Raw genomic sequence first — 16154 nt, 5'->3', positions numbered from 1 at the left:
TTGGAAGTGTTGTCCAGTATTTTGGTGTCCTGGAATAAGATACTGTGCCCTGTTTGAGTTAGGCTATGTTCAGCCACTGCTGATTTTTCAGGCTGTCCAAGTCTGCAGTGTCTTTCATGTTCTTTTATTCTTGTCTGGATGCTACGCTTTGTGGTCCCGATGTAAACTTGTCCACAGCTGCAGGGTATACGGTATACTCCTGCAGAGGTGAGGGGGTCTCTGCTGTCTTTTGCTGATCGTAGCATCTGTTGTATTTTTCGGGTGGGTCTGAATACTGCTTGAAGGTTATGCTTTTCCATAAGCTTTCCCATCTGATCAGTAATTCCTTTGATATATGGCAAAAACACTTTTCCTGTAGGTGACTGTTTTTCCTTGGTTGTTTGATTCATCCTGGGTTTGATTGCTCTTCGGATTTCATTTCTGGAGTAGCCATTTGCCTGAAGTGCGTGGTTTAGATGATTAATTTCCTCATTGAGAAAGCGCGGCTCACATATCCACATATGCAAAAGAACCTCCTCAGGATTCAGTGAAGCCTCCCGCCATTAGCATTCCACACCCTGGGAAACTCTTACAGAATGACTCAGCTCAACCCCACCCCTCCTGAGTAGATACAAATGACCTACATCTTTTTCACACTGTGACACTGAGAGATCTCCATCTTTTGGTGCTACACCTCTGAAGATGCCAGCCACAGCTGCTGGCGAAACGTCAGGAACTACAATGCCAAGACCACGGCAATACAGCCCGGAAAACCCCCAACAACCATTGCTCATATTTAGTTTGCAGTCCACTCTTACCCCAAGATCCCTTTCACATATACTACTGCCCAGAAGTGTATCCCCCATCCAGTATTTGTGCTTCCCATTTTTGTGGCCCAGATGTAATACTGTGCACTTGTCTTTGTTGAATTGCATCCTATTCACAGCTGCCCACTTCTCAAGAGTATTCAGGTCTTGTTGAATGTTGTTAATTCTATCTTCTTGGGTGTTTGCTACCCCTCCCAATTTGGTATCATCAGCAAATTTAATGAGCAGCCCTTCCACTCCTTCATCCAGATCATTGATAAAAATATTGAAAAGTACCGGGCCCAAAACTGAGCCCTGCGGCACCCCACTGGACTCCTCCCTCAAATCTGATGAAACGCCGTTGACCACCACTCTTTGAGTGCAGTCCTCCAACCAGTTCCCTATCCACCGAACTGTCCTATAGTCCACTCCACAGTCTTCCAGTTTGCCCATCAGAATGTCATGGGGGACCTTATCAAAAGCTTTACTGAAATCCAGATAAATCACGTCAACAGAGTTCCCCCGATCCAGTAAGCTGGTCACTTGATCAACGAAGGAAACCAGGTTGGTCTGGCAAGATCTGTTAGGAACAAAACCATGCTGACTTCCCCGGATCACTGAGTGGTCCTTCAGATGCTTACAGATTGATCCCTTTAAAATCTGTTCTAATATCTTCCCAACAACAGGAGTCAGACTGACCGGCCTGTAGTTTCCCGGGTCATCCTCCTTCCCTTTCTTAAAGATTGGGATAACATTCACTCTTCTCCAATCTTGTGGCACATCCCCAGTCCTCCAGGAGGCCTTGAAGATGATGGACAGGGGTTCTGCAAGTTCTCTAGAAAGTTCTTTCAGCACTCTTGGGTGCACCCCATCCAGCCCAGGGGATTTGTATTCATCCAGTGCAGCCAGATGCCTCTCCACAACCTCTCTGTCAATGTCAATTAGCCACTCAGGTGTCCTGCCACATTTTCTACTATCTCTAGATGTGCCCGAGTTCTTCAGGGAGAAAACAGAGGCAAAAAAGTCATTAAGCCTGTCTGCTTTTTCTCTGTCCTGCATCAGAGTTTTTCCATCTACTCCCAACAGCAGTCCAATTGCCTCTTTTACCTTGCGTTTGCTTCTCACGTACCTGTAGAAGTTTTTCTTATTGTAGCGAGCCCTCCTGGCCAGACCCAGCTCGTACTGAGCTTTGGCCTCTCTGATGGCTGATGTGCAGTACCTAGTAACCCTCATATACTCTTTAGAGGTCTGTCCTCTCCATTTCCTGAAGATTTCCTTTTTCTCCCTTAGCTTATTCTGGAGCTCTCTGTACATCCACATCAGTTTCTTGGAGCCCTTACCATGTTTCCGTCTTGCTGGGATAGTGAGGGCTTGAGCTTGCAATAGCTCGTGTTTGAGAAGGGCCCACCCTTCACTCGCTCCTTTCCCTTCCAGCACACTCCCCCATGGAATGACTCTTATCAAGCCTCTGAGTTCATTGAAGTTGGCCCTATGAAAATCTAACCTATGAGTCTGGCTATGAACTTCCTTGGCCCCCCACAGCAACTGGAATTCAAGGAGGACATGGTCACTTCCCCCTAAGGTCTCTGCCACCTTCATCTCATCTACCAATTCTTCCCTGTTGGTTAATATCAAGTCTAGTATGGCTGAGCCCCTTGTAGTTTCCTCCACCTTTTGAAAAAGGAAGTTATCGGCCAGGCAGGTCAGGAAATTGCATGATTCATGACGCTTTGCTGAGCCTGTCTCCCAGCACACATCAGGGAAGTTGAAGTCACCCATAATTACAAGGTTCTGATGTCTGGATACTCTACCAATCTGTTCAAAGAGGGCAGCATCTGTTTCTTCTCGCTGGTCAGGTGGTCTGTAGCAGACTCCAACAATAATACCCTTTTTCCTTCCTCCCCTTATTTCTACCCATATACTTTCCACTGTGCTGTTCGCCCCATTCTCCATAACTTCTTGACAATCAAGCCCTCTCCTCACATACAACGCCACTCCACCTCCTCTTCTACCCTTCCGTTTTTTCTTGAACAACTCATACCCATCAACTAGCACATTCCAGTCATGGGAATCATCCCACCAAGTCTCAGTAATCCCTACTATATCGTATCCCTCTGTTTGCAATAGAAGCTCAAGCTCTTCTTTCTTATTGCCCATACTTTGGGCATTGGTATATAGACACTTGTAGCCTTGTACCTTTGTTTGACCTGTCCTACCCAGGTGGGTCCCCACTGTGTTCACTTCATCATTGAAGTTGCCATGTCGATCGTCCCCTTACCCTTGCGGCATCAGTTTAAAGCTCTCCTGATGAAGTTCTCCAGGTTTGTTCCAAACGTTTTCTTCCCTGCCCTTGAGAGGTGAAGCCCATCATGTGCTAGAAGGCCTTCTCTAAGAAAACCTATCCCATGGTTCCAGAACCCAAAGTGCTCCTGCCGGCACCACCAACTCAGGCAACGATTCACCTCAAGTACGGTCCGCTCCCTGCGTGCTCCTCTTCCTGTGACTGGAAGGATAGAAGAGAATACCACCTGAGCCCCCAATGTCTTCAACTGCCTTCCAAGAGCTTCATAATCCTCTTTAATTCTTGCAACAGTATTCGCAGCCGTGTCGTTCGTTCCCACATGAATCAGCACAAACGGGTACTTATCAGCATGCCTGATGAGTTTTGGCAGCCAGTCGGTAATATCCTGAATTCTGCCCCCTGGCAAGCAACACATCTCTCGGAATAGGGGTTCTGGCCCAGAGACATGGCATTCCATACCCCTGAGCAAAGAGTCCCCAAGGACTACCACCTTCCATTTTTTCCACTTCCATGTGGCCCCATGTCTTCTGCACACCCTGTCCAGATCTTTGCAGTTCGCCTTCCACTCTCATCTCCGTCACCATCTCTAGCACTTCAAAACAATTCTTGAACTCAAGTGGACCAGAGCATCTTCTTCGTTGATGTCTTCGGGTTTGTACAGTAGATCTGAGAGGAGGCTCAGAAGGGAGATCAACTCTTTCTTCTCCTCCTTGACTTTCCTCTTCTTGGCTGTGCGGAGCCCCCAGACTGTTGTCAATAAAATCCTCTCCCTCCTTGATCTCCTGAAGGGGGGTGATCCTCTCCTCCAGCCTCTGAACCTTTTCTTCCAAAAGTCTGACCAGCTTACACTTCTGGCAAGTGAACTCTGTCTTCTCTTCTGGGAGGAAAACAAACATGGCACACTCCATGCAGGTGACTGCGAAGGGGGCTTCAGTAGATATTATTGCCTTCCAAATATATACCTAGAATACCAGCAGAACCAGTATACCAGCAGAGTTTCAGGTCCCTCAGGCTAAGAGCCACAGGCCAAGAGCCCTTTAGCTCTCGCGCCTCTGGCGAGGAGGAGCCTTTTGTTTCAAAAGGTCCCTTCCTGCCTAGCCCAGCAGGGCCCCAGGACACTAGGGGGCGGGGCTTGCAACCATGAGCAACAGCAACCAGCAGCAAACAACAGCAATTCACTCAGCCCCCAACAGCCCCACACAGAACTTAACCAGAACCACTCTCTAGCAAGCTACACAGAACCCACTCACCCTCAGCTTCTCACACAGTAGCTAGGAAAGGCAAAGGGCAGAAGGCAGAAAGACAACAACCCCTTACCTTCTAGCAGCAGCTCTCCACCATGTGCTCTTGCCTCAGCCCAGGTGCTTCCGCTAGGTGCTTCCAATAGGGTTGCTAGAAGGTCTCCTGGCAAACCTGTTTGCTAAAAGACATCATGCAGAATGTAGAGCAATGAACTCTTTCTAAGGGCTTAGATCCAGAGGAGTTAGCCGTGTTAGTCTGTAGTAGCAAGATCTAAAAGGATCCAGCAGCACCGTTAAGACTAACCAACTTTACTGTAGTATAAGCTTTCGAGAATCACAGTTCTTTTTGTCAGATGCATCTGACGAAGAGAACGGTGATTCTCGAAAGCTTATGCTACAGTAAAGTTGGTTAGTCTTAAAGGTGCTACTGGACTCTTTTAGATTTTTCTAAGGGCTGATTCACACACTGTCTGTGTATATATTTCCAAGTTGGAATAGTAGCAAGTTTTCAGCTTGTCTGACCTTCTTCAGTTTAATAAGAGGCAGTTTTATACATCAGTCTTGATCACATGATCTATCAACTGCAGTGCCTGCAGCTCATGCCACATGTGAATTTGTACCCCCCACACACACACTGGAAATGAAACCTACTTACCTGATTTCCCCCCTCCAAGCCATGATTCTGCTATCATCTTTTCCCCATTTTACTTTTTCTAACCCTTCAATCATTTTTTTCTTTGATAAGTCATTAGTATGCCCTGAACAGGATAGCCCAGGTAAGCTAGATTTTGTCAGATCTCAGAAGCTAAGCAGGGTCGGCCTTGGTGGGAGACCTCCATTGGATGGGAGACCTCCAGTGAAGGCCAGGGTTGCAGCAGCAGGCAGAGGAAAACCACTTCTGTTAGTCCTTTGCCATGAAACCCCCACCAGGGGTTGCTATAAGTCAGCTATGACTTGATGGCAATCTCCACTACCAAGACATTAGTATAACATACAAAATAGTCACGTCTTCCAAAACTGTAAACTTACATTTCAAATATTGGTTTCTCTAATAGTATTGTGATATGCTTGATTCAGAGGTCAAAATCAGAGCTCTAATGCTGATCTTTACTGTACAAACCAGTAAATTAGAAAATAGAAATATCCCCACACATCAAGATAAATAAGGAATATAAGTAGAGAGTGTAGCATACAAACTCTTAGCTAATTCAAGTGAACGAAAACTCTTGGATATGAGCCAGTATACATGCTCATTAATTTACAGGGGAAACAGAGTAATACTTATATAGTGAGGAGGGAATGTGGCATAGTATAGCCTGATTGTGTCAGATTTTGGAAGTTAAGCAGGGTCAGTACTTGGATGAGAGACCACCAAGGAAGAATCTGTAGAGGAAGACTGGCAAACTTCCTCTGCTTCTCACTAGCCTTGAAAGCCTCCTTGCTGTAGCTGCCATAAATTGTTTGCAACTTGTGATGTATACGTTTTTAATATAAGGTAATATTTAAAAGTGTGTCAGTATTTCAAATCCTACTATATAAAAGGCTAAACATATTCCAAACAACTCACTTCCTACCCTGGTGCACCTCCAGAGGGTGCTACCATGGAGGGAAGCCAAGAAGAGGCAGCCCATCCCTCCAAAAGCGTGCTGCAGCGGGAAGCCCAGGCTGGGATCAGGCACAGAGCACGCGGCAATGTCCCCCCCTGACTTCACCCATCTGGGAACAGGAATGGAGCAGGTAGCAATGCACACCCCCACCTTCATACTGCTGGGATCAGGAGCAGATCAGGTGGCAATGCCTGCCCCCCACCTTCACCCAACTGGGATCAGGCACGGAGCAGGAAGCGATGCCTGCCCCCTGCCTTCACCCAGCTGGGATCAAGAGTGGAGCAGATAGCAGTGCCTACCCCCTGCCATCACCCGGCTGGGATCAGGCACAGAGCAGGAGGCAATGCTGCCCCCCCCCTTCACCCGATTGGGATCAGGAGCAGAGGAGGTTGCAATGTCCACCCCCCTGCCTTCAGCCGGCCGGGATCAGTCACGGAGGAGGAGGCAATGCCTGCCTGCCCTCCCCTTTCTAGAGCCTGTTGTATTTTTCCCACAACAGGCTTTGTTACTAGTATTAATATATAATATATCCCCAATACTCAATGCTGATACTTTTTAAATTCTTTGAAATGATGTTATATATTGTTATATTTAATTTTAATGCATTGAATTAAGTATTGCATTCATTGAAGATTTGTAATGGAATATGTATAATTTGCCCTCTTCTAGGCTCTTGTAAATGATATCCAGACAATCCAGCCCAGTTTGAACAGTGTTAATGAAATTGGGAAGAAGATCAAGAGTGAAGCAGAACCTGAATTTGCTTCCAAACTGCAGATGGAACTAAAAGAACTGAACACTCAATGGGATAGCATTTGCCAACAGGTATTGAAATGCTTGCTGAGAGTGGTTCCCTTTTAATTGAATTTCATATTTCTCTCAGTGTAATTTCTCCCACTCTGAGCACAACTACTGAATGTCAGAGATCTAGCTGAACATTTAAGGTTCACACTAATTAATCTTCTATCTTGCAAAAAATTATCTGCCACATAGAGATGCATGCAGGATAGAGAAACTTTATTGTGATTGTTTCAGTTAAAGTACTATGTCCCATAGTTGTAAAAAAAATATAGTCGTTGGTACAAATTGCAACAAATGTATAAAATGCAATAGCATACTATACTTAATATTGCTATTTAAAATAGCTTTGCAGGCTGAATGCTGTTAGGGAGGGGAGACAAGGGAAAGGCAACAGAAGACACGAGGTAATCTTGATGGAGTTAATAGAGACCACAACTTTATTGATTTACAGCTCATGGAGCATTGGCATTACATAGGGCATGGATCCCAGCATCGGCTGACCTGCCTGCCAGCTGATGACCCCCATACTCCCACAACCCACCTGCTAAGGGGGGAACCGTGGGATGACAGATAATGAGATACCACATTGGGTGCACATCTCTGTGTAGATTCTCTGCCACCTGGGAGTGAGGATGCCCTGACAGCCCCTGAGCTGGGCATGCATTTGCCATGCCTCACTCCCCAGATCCCATAAGGGGATCCCCGTAATAGGGAAACTGGGCTCTCAGGCCCTGTTTCCCCTCAAACAGATCTGTGCTCAATGCCCAAACCACCACAAGAGCCACAAAACTATTCCCACTAATGCTTCTAAAGTTGTAACCAATACTGGACCATCCAGAATGTCCTGCAACCAGATTTCTGGACTGGTGCACACTGTCCATCCACCTCCAGTCTGAAAGATACATCCTAGTGGAGAATCACCATACCCCCTGCCGCCTCAACAAAATGTCCCACAGCCCTTGCCAACTTTTTTTTAAAAAAATTAGAATTTTATTTAAAAGGAAAAATACAAATAGCAATAGAAAGTGCATAGAATCTTATACAAAACACAGAACACTAAATTTAAGCTATTACAGAAAAGAATATTTAGAATATGTGGTAACACAGCTAACTTATAGAATGTTTCTCCTCTCCCTCTCTTTAATTACTTATATCCAGGGCTCATTTCGAGGGGGAACACGCAGGAACGCAGTTCCAGCAGTTCCTCAAAGAGGTCACATGTCAGGAGGCCCTGCCCACCTGACTCTCAGCCATTTGGGGCCCGTTTCAGCCTGGATTGGGCCTCTGACGGGTGGTAGATCACTCTCCCACTCAGCAGCGGCTCGATCCTGACCATTTGGTGCCCCTTTTTGGCCATTTTCAGCCCCTTTTTGCCATTTTGGGCCCAATTTCGGCCCTGGCCAGGATTGGGTCCAAAACAGCCAGGATAGGTGATGTCAGGGTGTGTGGCATATGCTAATGAGTTATGCTAATGAGTTCCTCCCGCTGTTTTTCTATGAAATGACTGCTGCTTATATCTAAAATTTCATATCAATAATCTTTAATCACTCATCTAATTCATATTTTATACTCAACATTTTAAGCTCTCTATTTTGTAATTACCTGTAATCTATTTCCATATTAACTATTCTTATTTTTTCTTAATTTCAAGCCACATAATCAAGGAAGTCTTTCCTTTTTTTCTAGAATTCCAATATTGGTCTGTTATGCACATAAAAAGTTAATTTAGACATTGATCCATGTTCGTATCCTTTATCCATCCACTCAGACATATCTGGGCAAGATTCTGTCTTCCATTTTGCTGCATATAGTACTCCTGCAGCTGTCACCATATATTTAAAAAGTTCACCATTTTATTTTGTAATCTTGCTCGGTAGAATATTTAATAGCATATGTCTATGTGTTAAGAAAATCTGTTAATTACAAGCATTCGGTTTTCAAAGGTACTGAGATGGCGTTGTTAAAAGCCATGATACCAGGCAAAAAATGGCTCTCTGAGGGAAGAAATGGATAATAAAATCTAGAAGAATCACTTGACTGCTTTATGAACCGATGCACATGCTTCAGTGAATAGGTTTGATTGTTCCAGACACTCAAGGATGAAACGATGAAAAATAAATTACAAAAATGAATATAAAAAGATAATACAAATTATTATAGTTTTCCAGAAAAACAATGTTGAAAAGAATAACATAAGATGAAAGCTAATTTTATATTGCTACGTAGGGAGCACACATTGCAGCATAAAGAAACATTGGGAGTTCTGAGAGCACTCTTTCTTATGTTGCTTACGGTAATGCAAATATTTCCATTTTAACACGGTATAAAGTTACTTCCACACAAGAACGTTTTGTATTCTTTTAGTGCTATTTGGTTCTGAAGTTAAAGTGTGGGAAATGGTGCCCAGAAAAGAAGAGGTGCATGGACAAGTGGATCTCAGACAGAGTTTCAAAAAGGCGAAGACAATTTTTTCAGGTTGTTTTTGTCCTGAAATGTGATTTACTATAAATGTTTTTCACCTCCAGTTGAAGATATGATTGCAATTAACGCTAAAGGTTTGAAACTAAGGTTATATTTTTTTAAAGATTGTGTTATTTAAAATGGGATTGTGATGTTCCAGGCATGTACTTTAAGTACTGATCTAACACTTAAACTTCTTTGTATAAAAGTTATGAATTTCTTTAAGGCATATGCTAAGAAGGCAGCACTTAAAAGTGGTTTGGATAAGACAGTGAGTCTTCGAAAGGATTTATCAGAGATGCATGAATGGATTACACAAGCAGAAGAAGAATACCTTGAGAGAGATTTCGAGTATAAGACTCCAGATGAATTACAGAAAGCTGTTGAGGAACTGAAGGTAAAAAATGCAAACTGACTTGTTTAATTTATGTCTCATGCTTGTCTTGAAGTTATCGTTACTTGCAATCTGTTTACTCATTTGAAAGAGTTGTCTATTTAAGCTATACTTGAGAAATCTCAAATTTGAAGTGATAGGTGGTTTAAAGTAATTTTGTTCCAATTTAACATCTGTTGAAAGGTATCTGTTACTTTGAAGAATTTTACTGCTAAGTTTTTTTTCCCAATTCTTAATTAGACTAAACATTGTTTGCTCCTGTCCTTATTGTTTAGGGGTAACCACATCAGATGTATAACCACATTCTTTACCTGTTCCCTTTGCTTCTCCTATTCCTCTCTTTCTTATGATATGGTTGATTCACAAGCTATTTTCCTTCTGGATGCAGCTTCTCCAAGACTTATTTACATCATGCAAGCTCTTATAAATGGCAGTGATAAGGTTGCACCTAGCAATATTTTAAGCCATAAACTGGCTTTCCCATGTTTGTGTGTGAGAGGGGCATGGAGCTATACCAGTCAATGATGGGGGGCAAGAAGCTGCATGAGGCAATTTGGGGGGGGGGGTCTGGGAGCTGTGCTGGGTGACAGTGGGAGCAGAGAGCCATGCCAGACCCTAGGGCAGAGGCCAGGAGCCATAGTGGTCTGGTGGCAGCAATGGAGGTTCCAGGAAGCTGCAACAAGCAACTGGAGGGAGGCAAGGAGCTGTGACAAGCCCAGGGGCAGCAGCAGCAACTGTGGGGGTGGCAGATACAGCTTCTCCTCCAACTCTCAGCCACCCAGTGGATATGCCCAATTCTGTCATTATGAGAAATGGGAACAATATTCTCTATCCACTTTCTCCGTCCCTTGCACAATTTTATAAAACTCTATTATGACAACCCCTTAGTCATCTTTTTCTAAAAGCCCCAGACTCTTCAGCCTTTCTTCGTATACTATATTCAGTATCATTTTATTGTCCTCTACATACAGATTCATAGACACTTATAATTCAAACAACATGAAACAGATTGTACTGTATTGTTATATTGTCTTAAATAGGCAGTAGTCTATGCAGCAGATGCTCAGTTTTTCCTTTGATCGAATTAACACTCTGTTCCAGATGACAGTGGTCTGGCCTGAGTCACATCGTGTAAGTGTTCAGTTAAGAAGCCCCAACTGACTAAGCTTTCCTATGTCAGATCATTGACCTCCTGGCAAAAAGTCCATCTGAACAATTTGAAGAAGGGAGCTCATACACTGAAAATCTTGTTGGTCTTTTAGGTGCCACTGGACTCAAATCCTGCTGTCTCAACAATGTTTGTCATTCATTTTGTATATATTTCACTAGTAGAAACATTGCAGGAAAGTCTTGCTTCCATTTTTTTCTTTTTATTAAAACATAATTATTTATAACTTTGAACATAGACTCACTTGAAAGGATATGATGCCATTGATTTTATATAGCTAAATAATGGAGAAAATAATTTGAAGAGGATTGGTAGGCTTCAGGCCTTGGTTTCTGTCATTAAAAGGCAGAAGGAGGGGCTATTTTTGGCCTTTGAGAGAGAGCTCATAGGAGGGGCCAAGATTGGCATCAAACACTGGGCAACTTGCTACCATGGGCCCAGACCCTGCTGCTTCCTACTGTACATCAGCAGCCACCCCATGATAGCAAGTGTGTTCTAGTGGTTACAGTTGCAAATTAGGATCTGGGAGACCTAGCTTTGAATCCCCACTCTGCCATGGAAGCTCACTGGATGATCTTGGGCCAGTCATATACACACAGGCTAACCTACCTCAAAGGGTTGTTGTGAGAATAAAATGTAGAAGGGTAGAACATTGTAAGCAGCTTTGGGTCTCATTGGGTCCCCATTGTGGAGAAAGGAGTGGTATAAATGAAGTAAATAATAACAACAACAACAACATTCAATTTATCTATCGCCCTTCAGGACAACTTAATGTCCACTCAGAGCAGTTTAAAAAGTATATTATTATTATCCCCACAACAAAACACCCTGTGAGATGGGTGGGGCTGAGAGAACTCTGAGAAGCTGTGACTGATAAGGGGCAGGTAAAAAGTTGGTGGATGGGTGGGAAGGAGAAGTAAACAAGAACATTGAAAGATACTGGGCTGAAGAAGGAAGGAAATAAGAAATAATGTGGGAAGATGATCAGGGGAAAGTGAAGTGTGTCCCCACCCCTGCAAGTCCTTGCAGGTTCCCTACTGTTCAACTGAGCCCAGCTGGCAATGCACAAATGGGCTCAACCCAGTTTGGTGACTGGCACCCCATAACTTGGCCCTTCCTGCTGGGAGAGGGAAGAAGGGGAAGCTGAAGCTGGGGGAAGATAAAGAAAGGTTGGTTGGTGACTGGAAAGGAGAGAATGAAGCAGGAAAAGGCTATGGTGACTTTCAGGGAGGTTGATTAAAATGGTGATGTATTTAGCTTGATTCAATAGCACTTTATATTTGTATACCACATTCCTAAGTGCTGAAAGCAAACATTTTTCTCAATAATTTGTGCAACAGCCCTGTAAAGTATGTCATCCTGACTCCTTTTACACTTATATTCACATACACACACACACTCAGAGGAGTTAGCCATGTTAGTCTGTCATAGCAAAATAGTAGAGTCCAGTAGCACCTTTAAGACTAACCAACTTTATTGTAGCATAAGCTTTTGAGAGCCAGAGCTCTCTTTGTTAGATGCACACACACACAGAGAGACACACTGTATCTGTATTATATGTAAAGACCAGAAGCATGATGATAAGTCCATTTATGTGGGACTTTCCCATCCAATCAGCCTTTTCCTTCCTTATTCTGTGGAAAGATGTTCCGAAGTCTGGCAACACTCACATGATATAGCTGCCAAGAGAATCCCATGGAGAAGTGACGCCATATGGCTAGGCAGGTGTGAGTTGAGACTGACATTCTCATTTTAAAGATTTGCATTAGAGAGAGCTGAGGCTGACTGGCAATAGTATTAACAGTAAATAGCCACTGCTAATTGGATATATTAGAGGGAAGCTTTCCTGCTCATAGCTCATGCTCTTAACCACTGTCCTGTAAAATCAGGAGGGTTTGGATTTCTGTAATTTTATAGTAACATATAGATTCTTCCCAGTTTTTTAAAACCTTCTATTCCATAATAGTTACAATCCATTTATATGTTTCCAGAGAGCAAAAGAAGAAGCTGTGCAAAAAGAGGTGAAAGTGAAGCATCTCACAGACTCTGTGAAGAATTTCATAGGAAAGGCTCCACCTGCAGCTCATGAGGCCTTAAGGAAGGAACTTGATGTTCTAACAAACAACTACCAGCGACTTTGCAGCAGGCTGGACGGGAAGTGTAAAACATTGGAGGTCAGTTCTTTCTCAAGCTGACACAATGACAGGCAATTCATGACGATGTATTCTAAGCAGCTATTAATTAAATCTTTCCCCCATTACTCTGTTAATTAATGTGTGCATATTTATAACTTATTCATTAGGAGGTATGGGCATGTTGGCGTGAATTATTATTGTACTTGGATATTGAAAACAAGTGGTTAAATGAAATGGAATCAAAACTCAAGGCAACTGAAAATATTCAGGAAGGCACAGAAGAGATCTCAGAGGCACTAGATGTAAGTATTGTCGTAGATTATATCTTAATATCTAAACACCTGTAGAATTGCATCCAAAAGTGCTCTTCTTCTCACAGAGAAATATTTCAGTCTCAGATGGAATCTTCCTTGAGTGGAAGAATTCTTTTTGCTCACAGAAGTAGTTCTTCTGTAAGTGGAAGGGTATTTTGAACTCTGACTATATCCAACTGAAAGATTTGATATTAAATTAAATCATAGTTGGCTCAAATAGTATAATTATGTTGACATCTGGATAAATTGGGGCCCATTCAACAATGTGGCCCTTAAAATTCCATGAAGTAGAAACTACTTCTATAGAAGTAGAAAAAATTATGTGGTGACATTAATTGGACCACAAAATTATTAGATTGGAGTCAGAGGTGTCACAAAGAATAATATGGGAATGTAATTCTAGTTCATTCATAGCACCATCTGAAGCAGAGTATCTTACTCTCATCTAAATCCTTTGAAGGCAATGGACTTATAAGAGTATGACTCTGTTTAGGATTGCACTGGCAAATGCTTAATTCAAATAGATGCTTGTCATGTGACTATGTGGCAGTCATCCATCAATGAGCTCACTTACATTGACAGAAATATCGATGGAGAAAATGTCTACCAGCCTATTGTCAAATTAACCAGCTTCATATCTCCAGGACCCTCTTTTTTACTTACTTTTCATGTTTACTTTATAAACAGTGGGGCTTACTCTCAAGGAGATATGCACATGATTACAGATTTCTTATAGGGCCTAGTCAGTTAACAGCCATAAGCAAAGGGGAGAGTTTCAGATACAGGATGGGAAACTAACCTTAGACAGCCCGGAAAACCCACAACAACCATCTAACCTTAGATAACTAACAATGCAATCCTATGCAGAGTTCCAATCTAAGACCATTGAAAAAAATGGGCTCAGAATAGATTAACTGCCTAGAAATGAACTATACAGTGCCCATACAAAACAGTCAGTTTTTTTTATTAAAAGAAGTAATAACAAACATTAAAAGAAATTTTATGCATCATATACATAAAAGAATATTCAGAGTAAGAAAATAATAAGGGAAAATACAACTGGCTACCAGCCTAATGAGACAGTTCCCTATTCTGGCAAATTCTTAAAATAATTTATTATAGTTCAAATTTATACCCTTCTTAAGCTGACTCTTTGCCCTTGTTGCAGCAGTTTTCCAGCAAAGATTCTCAGTTCTGTTCTGCGATGATACCCATATTTCAACTTTTTCTCCTTGCTCTTTTTCCTCTGGTTCATTTTGCTAATAGACTTAGTACTGTCTCTGAGATCTTGAACAATCAGTAAGGGCATCTCTAAGTTTCAGTTATCAAAAACTGTCATTTAACTTCCATTTTTCTGGACCCTCAGGACACCCTCTCATTTGGGTCCAGTTTCCTAGGCTGGCCACTGCTGATCAAACTGATCAAAACATTTTCCCCAATTCCCCAGTACAACCATTTTAAAGACTAAACATAAGAAGAACAAATACAAAACACTGGAAACAATTCCATTCATTCACATCAGTAATACAGTGTATGCATTTTTCAGTCTCTGGAAACATTAATGCAACACCCAGAAGATAACCGCAATCAGATTCGTGAGCTGGCACAGACTTTAACTGATGGTGGTGTTTTGGATGAACTGATCAATGAGAAATTGGAGAAATTCAATACTCGGTGGGAAGAGCTGCAACAGGAGGTAAATTTTAAGAATAATATGCAGAAGAAATACTCTTTAAGCTTGATGGGGAGGCATACAGAAGAAAGGGTCAACCTATGGGTAAGAGGGTGATAGATGTTGCTGGACAGTGGCCAGGGTTGGCCCTGGAACTTCTGAAAACCCCTGTTTATTAAAGACTGTTTCTCTACAAAAACCAGCAAAAACTTGCAAACATTGAGACTTTGATGGTGGGGATTGATTCAGATAGTAAAGTTGGATTCCCAGGTCCCTATACCCTCTTGGCGGGGGTGGGGGGTGTTACCTGTTGTAGTCTTCTTGTGTGCATGTAATGACATCACTTCCGGGAAGTGCCATTATCATGTCAGCCACAGGTGTGCTCCCAGGCTTTGTGCAGGGCTAATTCTGGTTCATTTGGGGCCAAAATTGACCCCGGTGAAGCATAGGAGCACACCCCGCAGCAATAAATTCTACTTCGGAAGTGACATTGTTGTGTCCTACTGGTGCGTTCTTTCTAGATAACCTCCATTCCTGTGCTCCACAAACTCTCTAAGTGGGCATGCAAGGCTACTTCCAATTTAACATATCTGTTCATCTTGAAGTTTGAAGATGTTATTACCTTCTACTGAAGAGAGTATAAAACAGAAATGGGGAACAGGCATGCTCTAAAGGCAAACTTCAGGATCTCTTTGCTGAATCTGTCTTGTTTCCACCTCAGAAGAAGTATGAAAAACAGAGGCTGCTGCCTTGTCCCTAGACCAGGAGGAGTGAAGCTCAACCATGCTGTTTATTTGTTTTGGAAATATATTTGCTGCTTCTTCAGAGACCTGCTTGAGGTGGCTCATGAAATTAAAACAATACTCAATGTGCAAATTTTTGACCTATTTCTTTGAATGTAGTTGCTAAGATGCTGCCATCCTTGCTAACAAACTTAGCAAGGTTGTTTCAATCCTGGTACATGTAGACCAAGGGGGTTCATACAAGACAGGGAAGGTTCTCATAATCTCAGACTGGCTTCTGATCAAATTAATACTCTGTTACCCCATGCTGAAAAAGCTTTTGTCAAAATATATTGGAAATTTATTTTTACCACGTTGATTAAACTTGGCTTTCCTTGTGAATTTTTGAAGTGGATTAGAATTCTAGATTTAGGATACTGACTAAGGGTGTTTTTTTCTGCACCATTCCCTCTTGAGAAGGGTACTAGACAAGGTTGTCATTTTTCTTCTCTAATTTTTTATCTGTTTAGAACTTTGGGCATTTGCCATTAGA

General features: G+C 42.5%; 1 protein-coding gene across 1 annotated transcript in view; it reads left to right on the top strand.

The window, feature by feature from the left end:
• DMD (dystrophin) overlaps positions 1–16154 on the top strand; it is a 2144806-nt gene that overhangs the window by 975560 nt on the left and 1153092 nt on the right. Inside the window, exons 24-28 of the mRNA XM_054973282.1 lie at positions 6605–6760; positions 9423–9593; positions 12750–12932; positions 13061–13195; positions 14754–14903. Of these exons, the coding sequence (XP_054829257.1) occupies positions 6605–6760; positions 9423–9593; positions 12750–12932; positions 13061–13195; positions 14754–14903 (795 nt within the window). The remainder of the gene's footprint in view (positions 1–6604; positions 6761–9422; positions 9594–12749; positions 12933–13060; positions 13196–14753; positions 14904–16154) is intronic.

Source organism: Eublepharis macularius, chromosome 3, assembly GCF_028583425.1.
Source record: "Eublepharis macularius isolate TG4126 chromosome 3, MPM_Emac_v1.0, whole genome shotgun sequence".
Lineage (NCBI taxonomy): Eukaryota > Metazoa > Chordata > Lepidosauria > Squamata > Eublepharidae > Eublepharis > Eublepharis macularius.
This window is presented reverse-complemented; position numbering and strand designations above follow the sequence as displayed.